At 42.7% G+C, this 18510-nt stretch overlaps 2 protein-coding genes across 10 annotated transcripts in view; one reads left to right on the forward strand and one right to left on the reverse strand.

Moving 5' to 3' along the window:
* The window catches only part of pfn4 (profilin family member 4), a 28691-nt gene extending 18470 nt beyond the window's left edge, over window positions 1–10221 (reverse strand). Inside the window, exon 1 of one of the 5 annotated variants that reach the window (XM_043683002.2) lies at window positions 10136–10221. In XM_043683002.2, the coding sequence (XP_043538937.1) occupies window positions 10136–10213 (78 nt within the window). In that variant the 5' untranslated portion in view covers window positions 10214–10221. The other 4 variants (XM_043683025.2, XM_043683017.2, XM_043683032.2 and 1 more) reach the window with 4 other exon arrangements.
* fam228a (family with sequence similarity 228 member A) overlaps window positions 9808–18510 on the forward strand; it is a 73871-nt gene continuing 65168 nt past the window's right edge. For all 5 annotated transcript variants that reach the window (XR_015753323.1, XM_043682960.2, XM_043682968.2 and 2 more), the window contains exon 1: window positions 9808–9941. Coding sequence is in view for 4 of the 5 variants with exons in the window: in XM_043682960.2 (XP_043538895.1) it covers window positions 9822–9941 (120 nt within the window). In the remaining variant the exon portion in view is untranslated. The remainder of the gene's footprint in view (window positions 9942–18510) is intronic.

An 18510-nucleotide genomic window follows, 5' to 3' on the forward strand; every position in this document is an offset into this window, starting at 1 on the left:
CCATTGCTTGAAGTTTCTTACTGGTAAGGTTGATCTCAAACAAGATATCATACCAGAAATTGAGCGAAATTACACATTTGCAAGAACTTCTGCATCTAAATGTACTAAATTGCCAGATGATCCTGTTATGATAGTACATTAGAAATTAATGCCTTACAAATATTTTCAATTTCATATTGAAGAGGGTTCAATGTATCCATTTGACTTTCCCATCTTGGTTGACTGATTGGTTTCAAAGTTAGAGAACACACATGAATGTGACGTACTTACAAAGACATGTTGAATTTGAAATAAAACTCAGGCCAAAAAGATTATTTGGCTCCAAACAATATCTGTAAGCATTATTGATAACCAACTTCTGGGATTTAAGGGACAAAAGTATCTGAGGATTCATTTCTACTATTCTCCTTTGCACACCATTGCTATTTGTCACAAAGCTGGTCCCTTTTTTCTAAAAACCTTTCCTTTTCTCAAGGATGCTGAGTCCTTGGTTTTTCAGAGGGGTCATAAACTAGCTTCCGGTTCCGATTAGACTGGTTTGGTACACAGATTAAAGGGTATTGAGAGGCCTTTTTGTTTATATGTAAACAGATGAGATTTCAGGCCAAAGTGACCTGTATAATGAAAGGGGAATGGTCAGCTCTCTGGCTGAGCAGTTCAGTCCAGAACTAGTTAGGAGTTCAGCAGTGAACTGTGTGAACAGGCTCTCTCTCTTTCTGCCCTTCTAACTTCAGCCTGTAAGCATCTGTTCCTTTTTTTTACTATGTTTTAAGGGAGTTTGCTTTTTGGGACTTTTGTGTATATTCGGAACAACACAATTATGTCTAGTTTGGATAGACTAAGTTCTGTAGGGGTTCTTTATTCTGTTCTTTGTGTTTCATTGTGTAATTTTGTGAATAATTTTTTGTCTGTTTTAAAACCTGGTATTCAACCTAGCTGCCTTACTCCGGATAATTTTCACTGTACACTTTCCGAAACAAGTTGCAAAGTTAAGGTCTGGGCTGCATGCTTAAGAACGCTTTGAGTTGTCTGATTTAGTCCATAACACTTTACCTTTACTTACCAAGTGTTAGCAACACAAGTTCTCAATAGATAACTTCTTGCTGAAGACATTTAGACTAAAAGCAACACTTACCTCCTTCAATGGTACTAACCCTAAAATTCTCATTATATGGCACCCTCCAATATTTGTCTCTAGTATTTTTCTTCTTCTTTAGTCATGATTAATATAAATTTCCCACATCAATTGTTTCTGTTTTTCAATAGCAGGTGAAGTTCTTTCTATTTCTTTTCACTTACAGGATGTGGGCACCATTGGTTAGGCCTTGAGAAATTGGTGGTGAGCTATCTTCTTTAACTCTTACAATCCATTTGCTGTAGATAGCTCCACAATGCCATTAAAGAGGGAGTTCCAGGACTTTGTGCAGATAACTTAAGGAACAGCAATATATTTTCGAGCATGGATGGTGAGTGGCTTGTATGTTTCCCAAATTTTCAGGATTTTTTAAAATGAGAAGACAGAATTGAAGACATGTTTTTTCCAATCCTTTGAACCTTTTTAAGTAAGTGAGATACAGACTGCATGACTGCTAAACAATTTGCAGATGAAGTAAAGAACTGAATTTTTTGACAATAAGTGTTTTAAACACTATTGATATTTCTTCTCCATTGGCACTTTTTTTTTCCAGTGATGTGGAGAGAATTTTCATTTATTTCATTCCTTGTAAAGTTAAATTCTTGAACAGTTTCATAAGATTCTGTTGTATATGATCATGGCATGATCTCCTTACTATAACTTGCTGCAAGTTTATCGTCCAAATCCTCAGATAGAACCAGGGAACCCAGGGCAGACTGACCACAAAAGGAAGTGAGAGTTTTTCTGACTGCACCAGTTCGATACTATCACCTCATGACAATCCTGAAGAATCATACATACTTTCGGAGAGGTATCTGCCTCTGCTAGGACTAAACAATTATCTTCTTGATCATCAAGACAAACATTACAATCTAAAGGTAGTCGTGATTTGGAGATGCTGGTGTTGGACTGGGGTGTACAAAGTTAAAAATCACACAACAGGTTTAATTGGAAGTACTAGCTTTCGGAGTGCTGCTCCTTCATCAGGTGGTTGTGGGACCCACAACCACCTGATTAAGGAGCAGCGCTCCGAAAGCTAATGCTTCCAATTAAATATAAAGGTAGTGAACCTTCTGTTCTCCTGTTTCGTTTTACTTCAACCTTGGCACAAATATCTGCAAATGAGTGCAGGTTTCTCAAACTGTTTTTTCATCTTCAGTTTTAGTTTTATGCTGTGAGGTACCTTCATCTTCAAATGTGCTGCCTTTCTTTTGGCCTTCATCTTGGAGTCCGCCTGACATTGTGAACTGCTTCCAAATCATTATTTGTCAAATCAAACATGTTTGAAGAGGGAATCATTTTGTTTTGCTTGTTCTTTTGTATGTTCCGCATTGTTTTTACATTACTTAATTCTAAATGGATTATTTTTTAATGCTGTAGAGTTAATTTTCTGAAACAATTTTAAGCAACTGTTTCATTTTAAATATGAAATACATAACATAACTCAATTTCTGTGATGGCAATGAGACGCTGTTTTACAAGTACAATATTTGATATTTTAATTTGCAAGACATAACATATTAATTTAAAAATCAGTCATTTGGCACCCTAGATCATTGTCTAGTTTGTCAATATGGTTATGTTGGTCCTGTTCTCATTAAGATCTCAGGAGTTATGCAGAGATGAAATAAAATAAAATACTAAATATCTTTTCGTTTTTATCGTATAATAAAAACTCTAATTCATAAAAGCCCATTCAATCGAGTTAAATGCATTCAAGTACATAGCCTCACATCAAACACACCAAAACCCTTACTAACCTCTTGCGCTGTAAATCTAGCTGTGAACCTGCAGTCTGTCACTGTGATTATGACAGGTTGTAGGAACAGTCAAACAATAATAATACTACAATGTAGTCCACATTAATTTTAGTGAACAGCCATTGAAATTGCAAGCACAAATTCTTTTCCATTAACAGCAGGCTAAGGAGGTGCTCATCGGTTCTGACTGTTTACCCCTCTTTTGTGGTTATGTCTGTGCTTGGGTTTCCCTGGAGCAGGAGCAGGCAGTGCTCACCAGTATGGTGGCCTTTTGGGACCCATGGGCGTGGTGGTCGGGAGCTGGAGTGCATCATCAGCTCGAACAATGATATTTTGATTTAGTGATGTAAGTTTCCATTTGAACCTTTTGTGTTTGTTCTCAGTTTTGTGCCTGGAAAGGAGCAGTTTTATTTATCTTTTGTATTGATTTTGGACCCCTTGAAAAAGCCAGGAAGGGTTTTAACCCCATATTTTCATATGCCAGATGTGCTTGACGGAGTCGGTGTGAGGGTAATTATATTGTTAGTTGCAATGAGTAGAGGAACGTTCTTATGGACTTTTGACCCATATTAGGGACTAAGTGGAGAGTATTTTGTTTTGTTTCTAGTTTCCTTTGATTTTGAACATTTTGGGGAAGGTTTATCTTACTTTGCAACCCCTTGTTGCCCCAAGAGTGGTTGGTGGCAATGGAGTCAGGCGAAACTCAATTTTTATTTATTTATTGATTTTCATTTTCCAGAATCAAAGGGACTTTTTTTTATTTCAAGAGTAATTGTAACTTTCCTTTCCATTTGAACATAGATTACCAAAAACTTTACTCTGTATTTTACCTGGTGCTGCCCCTATCCCAGGAGTGTTTGATGGGGGCAGTGTCGGGCTGTGGGTCTTGACTTTTCTGTTCATATTTTGTTGTTTAAAAGAGTAAGTTGGACCAGTTTAGAAGAATGAGAAACAACCCTATTGAAACATATAACAGGCTTTGTGGGCTTGACAGAATAGATGCTTAGAGGTTGTTTGCCCTTGTAGGTGAATTTTGGACCAGACAGCATTATCTGAGTAAGATGAGGAGGAGTTTCCTCTTTCAGAATCTGCGAATAGTGAATCTGTGGATTTCTACGCCTCCGGCTTTAAGAAATAGCTACCAAGGGCTGTACAGGATGGGTCCTTAAGTTATTCAAGGTTGAAATAGACAGATTTTTTGATCAGTGTTATGGAGAAATGCAAGGAAAGCAGAGTTAGGATTATAGATTAACCATGACCTCACTGAATGGCAGAGCAGACTCAATGGGCTGATTAGCTTACTTATACTCCCACATCTTACGGTCTTCTGGTCTTAATTCCACCTCCTAACTCTTTGACAAAATATTTAGCTATCTGCCATGATGTTGCTTTACCTAATTTTATGTCCAAATTTGCTTCAAAATGTTTCCATGGAGAGCCTTGAGAAATTTTAAAGACACCATAGTGGAAAAACTGTACTGAGAAATTTGAATTAGAGTTAGCTTTATTGTCACATATACTCAAATGAGTACAGTGAATAGTTTACAAGTCGTTACTTACGGCAGCATCTTAGGTACAAAGGTAATGGGGATAAAAATCAACAAATCCTCAAAGATAGGTAGAGAAATGGTGGATACACAAATTTGAATTTCTTGGAGTCCATTAATTTTGAGTAAACACAAACCCACTATTCAGAGAAGGAGAGACTGAAAGCTTGGAACTATATGCCAGTTGCCTTAAATCAGTCCTTGGGAAAAGACTAGAGGATAATGCAGTATTGAGAGAAGAACATGAAGAGGCAGATTTATGAAAGGAATATTGTGTTGGATAATTCTGTTGAAGTGTTTTTAGGTTGTAACTAGCAGGGGAAACAAGGGATGCTAATGGATGAAGAGTACTTGGATTTTAAAATGTATTTAAGAAAGATGAACATACAAAATTTGTTATACAAAATTAGGGATAATAAAGTTGAACATAATACTGAGAATTGGTTAAGGGAATGCCCAGTTTGTAGGCTACCATGATGCCTAGGGGCTGGAGTAGCCTGGCCTACTAGAAAACTACTACCACACTAAAACAACTAGTGATGACTTTAAATGACCCCGTACCCACAGCCAGCAGAATGAACATAATATACAAAATACCCTGCAGACGTCTTGAAAAAGGTCCATATTACAGAGGAGGAAGTGCTGGATATCTTGAAACGCATAAGAGTGGATAAATCCCGAGGATCTGATAAGGTGTAAGTGGGTACTGCAGTTGCTGGAGATTAGAACCAAAATCATAGTAGTGCTGGAAAAGCACAGCAAATCAGGCAGCATCTGAGGAGCAGGAAAATCGTTTCGGGCCTGAAACGACAATTTTCCTAATCCTCAGATGCTGCCTGACCTGCTGTGCTTTTCCAGTACTATTCTAATCTTGACCCTGAGCAGGTGTACCCTAGAACTCTGTGGGAAACTTAGGAAGTTATTGCTGGGCCTCTTGCTGAGATATTTGTATCATCGATAGTCACAGGTGAGGTGCCGGAACATTGGAGGTTGGCTAACGTGGTGCCACTGTTTAAGAAAAGTGCTAGGCACAAGCCAGGGAACTATAGATCAGTGAGCCTGACGTTGGTGGTGGGCAAGTTGTTGGAGGGAATCCTGAGGGACAGGATGTACATGTACTTGGAAAGGCAAGGACTGATTAGGGATAGTCAACATGGCTTGGTGTGTGGGAAATCATGTCTCACAAACTTGATTGAGTTTTTTGAGGAAGTAGCAAAGAGGATTGATGAGGGCAGAGTGGTATATCTGTATGGGCTTCAGTAAGGTGTTCGACAAGACTCCCCATGGGATACTGGTTAGCAAGGTTAGATCACATGGAATACAGGGAGACCTAGCCATTTGGATACAGAACTGGCTCAAAGGTAGAAAACAGAGGGTGTTAGTGAAGGGTTGTTTTTCAGATTGGAGTCCTGTTACCAGTGGAGTTCCACAAGGATCGGTGCTGGGTCCATTACTTTTCGTTATTTATATAAATGATTTGGATATGAGCTTAAGAGGTACAGTTGGCAAGTTTGCAGATGACATCAAAATTGGAAGTGTTGTGGACAGCGAAGATGGTTACCTCAGATTACAATGGGATCTTGATCAGATGGGCCAATGGCCTGAGGAGTGGCAGATGGAGTTTAATTCAGATAAATGAAAGGTGCTGCATTTTGGGAAAGCAAACCTTAGCATGACTTGTGGTACACTTAATGGTAAGGTCCTAGGGAGTGTTGCTGAACAAGGGACCTTGGAGTGCAGGTTCATAGCTCTTGAAAGTAGAGTTGCAGGTAGATAGGATAGTGAAGAAGGTGTTTGATATGATTTCCTTTATTGGTCAGAATATTGAGTACAGGAGTTGGGAAGTCATGTTGCAGCTGTATAGAACATTGGTTAGGCCACTTTTGGAATACTGTGTGCAATTCTGGTCTCCTTCCTATCGGAGGAATGTTGTGAAACTTGAAAGGGATCAGAAAAGATATACAAGGATGTTGCCAGGGTTGGAGGATTTGAGCTATGGGGAGAGGTTGAATAGGCTAGGGTTGTTTTCCCTGGAGCGTCGGAGGCTGAGGGGTGACCTTATAGAGGTTTATAAGATCACGAGGGACATGGATAGGGTAAATAGACAAGGTCTTTTCCCTGTGGTGGGAGAGTCCAGAGGGCATAGGTTTAGGTTGAGAGGGGAAAGATATAAAAGAGGCCTAAGGGGCAACATTTTAATGCAGGGGGTGGTGCGTGTGTGGAATGGGCTGCCATAGAAAGTAGTGGAGGCTAGTACAGTTCCAACATTTAAAAGGCATCTGGATGGGTATATATGTAGGAAGGATTTGGAGGGATATGGGCTGGGTGATGACAGGTGGGACTAGATTGAGTTGGGATATCTGGTCAGCATGGACAAGTTGGGCCGAACAGTCTGTTTCCATGCTGTACATCTCTATGACTGCAACAAACATTAAATTGGACAAACGAGCAGGAAGCTAGCCACCATGACACATGAGCACCAACTAGCCACCAAAAAGCATTAGTATCCATAAACACAGAAGAAGATGGACACCAGTTTGACTAGGAAAATCATCCATCCTGGGATAGGCCAAACAAAAACTGGAGCGGCATGTTGGCTCAGTGGTTAGCACTGCTGCATCACAGCACCAGGGACCCAGGCTCAATTCCCACCTTGAGCAACTGTGTGGAGTTTGCACATTCTTCCCATGTCTGCGTGGGTTTCCTCTGGGTGCTCCGGTTTCCTCCCACAGTCCAAAGATGTGCAGGTTAGATGAATTGGCCATGCTAAATTGGGGCGGCACGGTGGTACAGTGGTTCGCATTGCTGCCTCACAGCGCCAGAGACCCAGGTTCAATTCCTGCCTCAGGCGACTGACTGTGTGGAGTTTGCACATTCTCCCCGTGTCTGCGTGGGTTTCCTCCGGATGCTCCGGTTTCCTCCAAAAATGTGCAGGTCAGGTGAATTGGCCATGCTAAAGTGTTAGGTGAAGGGGTAAATGTAGGGGAATGGGTCTGGGTGGGTTGCACTTCGGGGGTCAGTGTGGACTTGTTGGGCCGAAGGGCCTGTTTCCACACTGTAAGTAATCTAATCTAATCTAAATTGCCCGTAGTGTTAGTGGATTAGTCATCTAATCACATGTACAGGAATTCTTAGAGCCCTGGCATTCACACTGGAACTCCATTAACAAACATATAGATTTGGACCCCATTTACCAACTTCTCAGAAACAGAACTGGAAATGATCAGACTACTTTGGCCCCTAGGCATCATGGCAGCCCACATAGCCACTACCACACTGAAATAACTACTGATGAATTTAAAGGATCCCGTATCCACAGCCAGGGCAACAAACATAATATACAAAATACTCTGCAAAGTCTACAACAAACATTACATTGGGCAAACCGACAGGAAATTAGCCACCAACCTACATGACCAATTATCATTGGTATCCAAACACACAGATGAAGCGGGACACCAGTTCAACTGGAACAATGCATCCATCTTGGGACAGGCCAAATAAATTCATGCGCATGAATTCCTACAGGCCTGGCATTCAAATTGGAACTCCATTAATGGACAGATTTGCGCCACATTTCGCAACCTCTGAGAAGGAGAACCGGAAATGATATCACCCACCACAAACCAAAACTCATAAATAGCAAGCGGGACAGAACACCAACGCTTCACCAGATGTTTACTGAAGGTGTTACCTAGCATGATAACAAAATGTCTGAAAACAAACCCAGCAGCTCAGTGATCAAACCGACAACCTGAGCTACGAATCTTCTCCAAGATCTCAGTTGGAATGTAGTTTAGAATAAAGGTGAAGTTATCACATAATTTGAAAAATAGAAGAGCAGAACATTTGTAGCGATTAGGAAATATTGGTATTCAAAGACATTTGGGTATCTTTGCTCAAGAATCAGAAAATTAACTTGCAGCCTACGTTTCTCACAAACATTTCCTTTCGTTTTTCCTTCCACTGTGCAGTCAGCTGAGGTGTATAGGTGAGGCTGTGGCTTCTGGAACCAGAAGTCAGTGCATCCACAAGGATCTTTGAACAGCTGCACAGTCTTGCAGTTTAGAGCAAACATTGCTTGCAAGTTGCAGCAAGTAATTAGATAGGTTAATTGTATGTCAGCTTAAGAGTAAAAATGTTAAGAAATCATATTAAATTCAAATAGGGCCTGGGTGAGACCACACATGAAGTAATGTGTACAGTTTTGGTCTCCATGTCTAGGAAAGAATATACTGCTTTAGAGAGCAGCAAATGTTCACCAGAAAGTTTTCTGGGACGAGATAATTATCCTATGAGGAGACATTGAATATTCTAGACCTGCATTCCCTAGAAATTAGAAAAATGACGAATAATATAATTGAAACATATGAAATTCTTAAGGGACGTAGCAGAACAGATACAGTATTGGGAGGATGTTTCCCCTGGCTAAAGAGTCCAGATAGAATAAGATGTCATTCGTTTATGACTGAATTAAAAAGAAACTTATTTGCTCAGAGGGTTGCGAATCTCTGGAATTTTCTGTCCCAGAAGCTATCGACGCTTAGCCACTGAATATGTTCAAGTCAAAGTTAATTTTTAGAGTCCAATATGACTGATAAAACAACCATAATGTAAATCATGAAGAAACCAGAACACGAATCGGTCATCCAGGTTCGAAGGGCACGTTCTTACTCTCTTCCAATTGTAGGATACTAAGTGTCAGCGAGAAATTGATTTCAAATGAAAGGTCAAATATGATCTTACTGACTGGGAAGCAGGCCCATTGTCCTACTCATGTTCCTCCTTCTAATGCTGATAACGATATTCATTGCGGTTATTGTGCAGTACTCCCCCCATAATCATATTATCTCTGTTTCTCTCGATCTCCTCCAAGTGCTGTCAGACCTGTTGAGATGCGTCTGGTTACCAGCAGTACTTGGTGGCCACGAGTCCTACTGGGGCGATTATAGATGAGAAGCTGGGGTCTTCCGTGACTACAGCACCCACCCGGACAGCCGGCAGGGACAGACTGGTCCCGCCTCCCTTTGCACTCGATTGGACCTTGGAATCACCCCAAAAGGCGATCCCGCACTGCGATTGGTTCCCATGAATGTCAATCACATGACATCACCGCCCAACTGTTGAAAATACACGTCGCCATAGAAACCGCACCACGTTCCGCTGCTGTTGACTGACAGGCGGAAAATAAACCGCCGTTATCCTCAACCCTTCCCTTTCGGCACCTCGCTACCGGACGCTGTCAACCCGATTGCTTCCACCGCGGGGGGACGAAGGGCTACGCGCTCAGCGTCGTGACCCCGGGGAAGAATTGCGCGCACCAAGGGGACGTCCCTGAGAGCGTGCCCGCGCAAAGGACGGGAAAGGGTGGTATCTCAAATGTGCACGCGCACAGCCGGTCCGTGCATTGAGTGTCTTCTCCCCCACCGGGGGACCATGAGTTGGCGGGGGAGAAACTCGGATCGCATCAACGTCCACAGGCCGTTCCCCAGCGACGATGTGAGTGGTGGGGGTTTCAAACGACGTTAAATTTCACAGTTTGTGTTTCCCACTCTTCCTCTCCCACCTGTTCTCCCCTCTACGTGGGCGAAGTTGTCGACGTACTCGCCTTGATCTCGCGGGGTGCACGCTATCGCAGAAACTTTCCATCAATTGAATGGTCCCTAAAGTTTATTTTTAATCTAGTCACCTACCGAGAGGGAGGACTCGAGGAACCGAGTGAACGGTCTCAAACTAGGAGATCCAGATAGTGAGGCAGGCGCTGAAATCATTGTGAGAACCAGCCCTTGTAGTTTGTACAGTACGCTGGGCGAAAAGCTGTTTGCAGGATGGTGAGAGGGCGGGTTTGTCTTTGATGTGTTTGAATTTTTGTGGGCTGCAGGTATTGGGATCTAGTTCCTACACAGTATTTATGATGTCAGGCTATTATCAGTTGATCTTCGTCATTACAAACTTAAAAACCTCTCATTCTCTTCCACCACCTAAAAAAGTCGCTGCAAACCAAGTTGGAGTTTGAAGGTTTGTGTGAAGATTTGTAGCTCGGGTGCCGTTTGTCGTGGTTATGTTCCCCGAGCTGGGAAGTCCATTAGCAGACGTTTCGTGCTTATTTTGAATTCAAACACCAGATATTTTGCTTATTAACACACTTGTTGCCTTAACATCCTTTCTAAAATGAGGCACCCAAAAAGGAACATTATTTAGTGACCAAGCCAAATGGTAGTTCTCCGAGAACGCAGTAGTTGGGTTCCAGCGAAACCTGCTTCATAGAAAATCGCCTAATAGAAATAATGGGCCCAATGGGAAAAGTGGAGTGAGGGGCAGACCAGCAAAAAATATCACTAACGATCGCACAAAAATCACCCAAAAGCCTAAAACAAAGTAGAGCACAGCCTGAATGAATGTTTAAATAACCTTTATTAACATAACAAAACAAAAGTAAATTTAATACCTACAGAGAGGAGGTGCAGCAGCTAACTGGTGCAGAGCCAGCAACCGTCTCTGAACATGAACAAAACAAAAGAGATGGTTGTTGACTTCAGGAGGGCACGGAGTAACTACTCTCTGCTGAACATCGACAGCCCCCCCATGGAGGTCGTGAAGAGCACCAAATTTCTTGGCATCCACAAAGCAGAGAATCTCATCTGGTGCCTCAATACTAGCTCCATAGCCGAAAAAGCCCAGCAACATCTTTATTTGCAGCTTAGCTTGAGAAAAGTCCCTCCTCCCTACCTTTTATCTTAGCCTGCTTGGCACACCCAAGGGCTTATGCCCGAAATGTTGATTTTCCTTCTCCTTTGATGCTGCCTGACCTGCTGTGTTTTTCCAGCAACACATTTTTAAGCTCTGCTGTCCAGCATCTCCTCACTTTATCGTAGCTTGAGAAAAACCCACTTCCCACCCTCATCACATTCTACAGAGGGTTCCTTGAGAGTATTCTGAGCTGAAAAATGTGTTGCTAGAAAAGCGCAGCAGGTCAGGCAGCATCCAAGGAGCAGGAGAATCGACGTTTCGGGCATAAGCCCTTCAGGAATGAGGAGGGTGTGCCAAGCAGGCTAAGATAAAAGGTAGGGAGGAGGGATGGGAATGCGATAGGTGGAAGGAGGTTAAGGTGAGGGAAGGAGAGAGGGTGGGGGCGGAGAGGTCGGGAAGAAAATTGCAGGTCAAGAAGGCGGTGTTGAGTCCGAGGGTTGGGACTGAGATAAGATGGGGGAAGGGGAAATGAGGAAGCTGGAGAAATTTGCATTCATCCCTTGTGGTTGGAGGATTCCTAGGCAGAAGATGAGGCGCTCTTCCTCCGGGTGTTGTGTTGCCATGGTCTGGCAATGGAGGAGGCCAAGGACCTGCATGTTCTTGGCGGAGTGGGAGGGGGAGTTCAAGTGTTCAGCCACGGGGCAGTTGGGTTGGTTGGTGCGGGTGTCCGAGAGGTGTTCTCTGAAACGTTCCGCAAGTAGGCGGCCTGTCTCCCCAATGTAGAGGAGGCCTACTTGCGGAGCATTTCAGAGAACATCTCTGGGACACCCGCACTAACCAACCCAACCGCCAAGAACATGCAGATTTCTCCAGCTTCCTCATCTCCCCTCCCCCACCTTATCTCAGTCCCAACCCTCGAACTCAGCACCACCTTCTTGACCTGCAATCTTCTTCTCGACCTCTCTGCCCCCACCCTCTCTCTGGCCTATCGCCCTCACCTTAACCTCCTTCCCCAAGTCCTTCCTCCCTACCCTTTATCTTATCCTGCTTGGCACACCCTCCTCATTCCTGAAGAAGGGCTAATGCCCGAAACGTCGATTCTCCTGCTCCTTGGATGCTGCGCTTTTCCAGCAACACATTTTTCACCTCCGATTTCCAGCATCTGCAGTCCTCACTTTCTCCTAGTATTCTGAGCTGCTGCATCACTGCTTGGTTCAGGAATTGCACTGTCTCAGATTGTAAGACCTTACAACGGATAATGAAGACAGCTGAGAAGAGCATCTCTCTCTTCCCTCCATTACAGACATTTACACCACATGCTGCATCCGAAAGGCTAAGAGCATTGTGCAAGACCCCACACACTCCTCACTCAAACTCCTCTCCCTCCTGCCATCTGGCATTTGGTCTGTCTCAGCCAGACTGTTGAACAGTTTCTTCCCCCAAACTATCAGGCTTCTTAACACTGTCACAATCGGATTTTTCGATCTGAAATTCTTTGCACGACTTTGAATTGCTGCTAGAACAGTGTCTATTAATTATCATTCTTTTATTACACTGTGATTTGTGTGTTTTGCACTTCTTACACACTTTATGCCACCCTTTGTACGATTGCGTAGTTTGTGCAGTCCACTTAGCACCTTGGTCCTGGAGGAACGCTGTCTCGTTTTTTTACTGTATCAGTTGTATATGGTAGAAATGACAAATAAAATCTACCCTGCCCTACTCTACATTACATTGAAAAAATATTATGAATGCAGGACAGAGGGTCATCATCAGATGCAGTTGTGGTTGCAGAAGTGGATGTCTGTGGTTGATTGTCTTCTGATTGTTTATTGGGGGTTGATTTAAAAAAAGACATCCAGTTTTCGCTGCTTTTTTGCCCTTTTTCTTCTGTCTGGAAAAAGCTGTTCATAGTGTGCCAGAACTGCTACCCTGCTGCATTCTGTGTTGTGATTGTTGTCTTCTAAGAGCTGCAACTGCCTCACAATTTCTCTCAGGAAAGAAGACAAAAGAAAAGTGGGAAGCTCTCATGGTGCAGCATCCTGCACTTCATCTTTTTCATCCCCACCTTCCACTTCCCCTTCAGTGACAAGCTGTTGTAGAACAGCTGTAGAGAGGTCTTCGCAGTGAGATTCAAACAGCTCTTTAATATCTTCACTTTCCATTTCAATCAGCTCAGGCAGATCCAGCAATTAACTTTACGTTATGAAATGCATAACTTCTTTAAATCAGCACCTACCCATTACTAGCACTAAAGGCATGCACATCTGCAGTATTTTGAGCATTTTTTTTTAGATCTTGATGAATAGATAAGACTTTCTCTTTTATGATGAGAAAGGTTGTCTCAGATCGCTTTTTATTTGATCTTCCATCCAAACGCTTGGAAGCCTCTTCAACTCCTCAATTTCCTTTGGCCATGACCTCATAGAGATGTACAGCATGGAAACAGACCCTTCAGTCCAACTCGTCCATGCCGACCAGATATCCCAACCCTAGATTGGGACTAGATTGTCCCACCTGCGAAGCACCTGGCCCATATCCCTCCAAACCCTTCCTATTCATATACCCATCCAGATGCCTTTTAAATGTTGCAATTGTACGAACCTCCACCACTTCCTCTGGCAGCTCATTCCATACATGTACCACCCTCTGCGTGAAAAGGTTGCCCCTTAGGTCTCTTTTATATCTTTTTCCTCTCACCCTAAACCTATGCTCTCTAGTTCTGGACTCTCCCACTCCAGGGAAAAGACTTTGTCTATTTATCCTATCCATGCCCCTCATGATTTTGTAAACCTCTGTGAGGTCACCCCTCAACCTCCGATGCTCCAGGGAAAACAGCCCCAACCTAGTGAACCTCTTCCTCTAGTTCAAATCCTATAATCCTGGCAACATCCTTGTAAATCGTTTCAGAACCCTTCCAAGTTTCACAACACCTTTCCGATAGGAAGGAGACCAGAATTGCACACAGTATTCCAACAGTGGCCTAACCAGTGTCCTGTACAGCCGCAACATGACCTCCTAACTCCCGTACTCAATACTCTGACCAATAAAGGAAAGCATACCAAATGCCTTCTTCACTATCCTATCTTCCTGCGACTCCAAGGTCTCATTTGTTCAGCAACACCCCCGAGGACCTTACCATTAAGCGTATAAGTGCTGCTAAGGTTTGCTTTCCCAAAATGCAGCACCTCACATTTATCTAAATTAAACTCCATCTGCCCCTTCTCAGCCCATTGACCCATCTGATCAAGATCCCGTTGTAATCTGAGGTAACCTTCTTCACTGTCCACAACAGCTCAAATTTTGGTGTCATCTGCAAAATTACTAACTATACACTCTTATACTCACATCCAAATCATTTATATAAGTGATGATCCTTATGGCATTCCACTGGTCACAGGACTCCAATCTGAAAAACAACCCTCCACCACCACCCTCTGTCTTCCACCTTTGAGCCAGTTCTGTATCCAAATGGCTAGTTCTCCCTGTATTCCATAAGATCTAACCTTGCTTATCAGTCTCCCATGGGGAACCTTGTCGAAAGCCTTACTGAAGTCCAAATAGATCACATCTGCCACTCTGCTCTCATCAGTCCTCTTTGTTACTTCTTCAGAAGACTCAATCAAGTTTGTGAGACATGATTTCCCACACATAAAGCTATGTTGACTATCCCTAATTAGTCCTTGCCTTTCCAAATACATGTACATCCTGTCCCTCAGGATTCCTGCCAACAACTTGCCCATTACCAATGTCAGGCTCACTGTTCTGTAGTTCCCTGGCTAGTCCTTACCACCTTTCTTAAACAATGGCACCATGTTAGCCAACCTCCAGTCTTTGCTGACAATCAGACTTGTTAAAGCAACAGAGTTTTCTTTAATATTTTCAGCATTGCCTCTAATTGTGTATAAGGTGGAATCCTATAATAGCTAGTTTCTTTTCTATAGCCTTTCTTTTGCATTCGCCACCCACAATTCTATCACCAGGATGCTTCTTGCTAACATTCTAGTCAATATACCCCTCCAGTTTTTAAAAAAAAAAGGATTAACCTTGGAGTAGTGTGCCTTTCACAGGAAGCTGCTCGCTGTACAGGACCTCTCACAGAAAGCTGGTCTGTCAGCAACTGACACCAGCATTTGTGCAGAACGGCACATGCGCAGAACGAAGCGTGTGAGATGATCACTGCTGGAGTCATGCTATTGCGAACAGAGGTAAGTGTTCTCTAAACTTCCGTTCCTTAATTCCTCAGCGACATTATAGGCAAATCGCACTGCTGGAACGGGTGTTATCTGAGAACATTGGGTCTTTGAACCAATTTCCAGACCAAAAACCATCATTAGTCAATGCCATTTTCTGAAATTTATTCAACTTTCTAATTGTGATTTCACAGAGTCATACTGCATGGAAACAGACCCTTCAGTGCACCTAGTCCATAATCATGTTCCCAAACCAAGCTAGTCCCAGTTGCCTCGCTGTATCCCTTCAAACCTTTCCTGTTCATGTACTTATCCAAATGTCCTTTACATGTAACTGTACCTGCTTCCACCATTTCCTCTGGCAGTTTATTCCACACACTAACTACATTTTCTGTGTAAGAAAGTTGCCCCTTATGTCCTTTTTTAAATTTACTCCTCTCACCTTAACAATATTGCACACAAGTCCTGATCCAAATGTTAATGGATCCTTAAGTTTGTATAAAATAATGCAAAGTCCATGCCTTTTTTATTTTTCTGTATTTTTGGTTGTAGACTGAAATTGAAAAAAAAAGTTTGAAAAAATCAAAGACTGTAGAGGGTTTGCACTTCTTTTAAGGAAGTTACCTGACACTCATTGTAAGTTGGTTCAAGTAATAATGAAAAGTTTGCAGATGAACTGGAGTCAAGGGTTTCAGAGAGTAACAAATTAGTCTGTGGTCTCACAACCAGTTACTGATGACAGAGGCCTTCTGTTACTAGCTTCCAGGAAGCTGATCAGCTTAGGGATGTGAGATCTCCACAAGCTCAGGAGCTATCTCTGTTCTCTGCAGAAAAATAAAAGTTTAAGCCTGAAGGTAAGTAGTTTATTTTTTTCCTTATATTATTGTTATGCCTCACACTGGAAACTAACTTCTGCTATTCCTGCAGTCGTCACAAAATTAAAATGTTTTAAAAAACACTCAGAATTCCGCAAATGACCTGATTTTTAGGCCAGGTTGACCAGATTTATTTTGCATGTATTACAAATGAATGGATTCTAGCTATAGGTAAACAATTATAAACCATCAACATATAGTTGAAACTCTAGTCCCACTTAAAAGTGGGGTAGGGGACAGTTCACGGGATTTGCTGAGGTGGTTCTTGTGCTGGTCAGAATGCTGCTTCTCAATTTTCCTCCAGGTGCTTTTGTTTATTTGCAGGAGACGCAGGGTGACTGGTTCAAGTTTATATTTAACGAGTCAGAAACCTGTAGACGTCACAGCTTGCTGTGTGATGCCAGATTGCCTTTAATGTGCATGCTTTCATTTTTAGTAACAAACTTTATTTACATTTTTATTAAAATCCAGATATATGACAACCGTTTGCCAAAGTTTGTTTTCAATAAACTGATTAATACAAAGTGCTCCATTGAATTTGACACTTGGCCTTTAACACCCAATGCTGACCATCCAAAACCAGTTCTGAAGGACCATCATGTTTGAAACAGTCAAAATGCTAACACTGTATCATTGTCCACGTATGCTGCCAGAACAGATTTCCAGTACATACAATATTTTGTTTTAATTTTAGTGCTACATTAGCAACTTTTCTAGTTACCAATTCATGATTTTTTTACAAAGCCGGTATACAGTACATTAAATCCCCCTGCTATTTCTTCGACAGAGATTTTAGAAAGATTGTACTGATTGGTTGCAGACCCACTAGTGCTTAGTCATATGTCTCTGTACTTTGCAGTTCTCCTCCAGTGGGTCCAAGTGGTTGCTGCTGGGAAGAATTGGATCTATTTTTCCCTTTCATGCTAACCCTTTGTTGGAAGGTATAGGAACAGAAGTAGGTCATTAAGCCCGTTAACTCTGCTTTGCTAGTCAATGAGATCATGCTGGTTCTGATAATCCTTAAGTCCACTTTAACTTTTCCCTTGATTCTTTTACTGATTAAGAATCTTTCTGCCTTCTGAGAGAGAGGGAATTCCACCTCATCTCTGTCTTAAATGTGAATTTCCCTATGTCATAGAGTCATAGAGATGTACAGCATGGAAACAGACCATGCCAACCAGATATCCAAACCCAAACTAGTCCCACCTGCCAGCACCCGTCCCATATCCGTCCAAACCCTCCTTGTTCGTATACCCATCCAAATGCCTCTTAAATGTTGCAATTGTACCAGCCTCCACCACATCCTCTGGCAGCTCGTTCCAAACACGTACCACCCTCTGTGTGAAAAAGTTGCCACTTAAGTCTCTTTTATATCTTTTCCCTCTCACCCTCTAGTTCTGGACTCCCCGACCCCAGGGAAAAGGATTTGTCTATTTATCCTATCCACGCCCCTCATAATTTTGTAAACCTCTATAAGGTCACCCCTCAGCCGCCGACGCTCCAGGGAAAACAGCCCCAGCATGTTCAGCCTCTCACTGTGGCTCAGATCCTCCAACCCTGGCAACATCCTTGTACATCTTTTCTGAACCCTTTCAAGTTTCACAACATCTTTCCGATAGGAAGGAGACCAGAATTGCACACAATAGTTCAACAGTGGCCTAACCAATGTCCTGTGCAGCCGCAACATGACCGCCCAACTCCTGTACTCAATACTCTGACCATTAAAGGAAAGCATACCAAACGCCGCCTTCACTATCCTATCTACTTGCGACTCCACTTTCAAGGAGCTATGAATCTGCACTCCAAGGTTTCTTTGTTCAGCAACACTCCCTAGGACCTTACCATCAAGTGTATAAGTCCTGCTAAGATAACTCCATCTGCCACTTCTCAGCCCATTGGCCCATCTGGTCCAGATCCTATTGTAATCTGAGGTAACCCTCTTCGCTGTCTACTATACCTCCAATTTTGGTGTAATCTGCAAACTTACTAACTGTACCTCTTATGCTCGCATCCAAATCATTTATGTAAATGACAAAAAGTAGAGGACCCAGCACCGATCCTTGTGGTACTCCACTGGTCACAGGCCTCCAGTCTGAAAAACAACCCTCTACCACCACCCTCTGTCTTCTACCTTTGAGTCAGTTCTGTATCCAAATGGCTAGTTCTCCCTGTGAGACATGATTTCCCATGCACAAAGCCATGTTGACTATCCCAAATCTGTCCTAGCCATTCCAAATATATGTACATCCTGTCCCTCAGGATTCCCTCCAACAACGTGCTCACCATCGAGGTCGGGCTCACCGGTCTATA

Source organism: Chiloscyllium plagiosum, unplaced genomic scaffold (genome assembly GCF_037043375.1).
Source record: "Chiloscyllium plagiosum isolate Xiang-an unplaced genomic scaffold, Cpla_swu_hap1 HiC_scaffold_3, whole genome shotgun sequence".
In the NCBI taxonomy this organism is placed as follows: Eukaryota; Metazoa; Chordata; class Chondrichthyes; order Orectolobiformes; family Hemiscylliidae; genus Chiloscyllium; species Chiloscyllium plagiosum.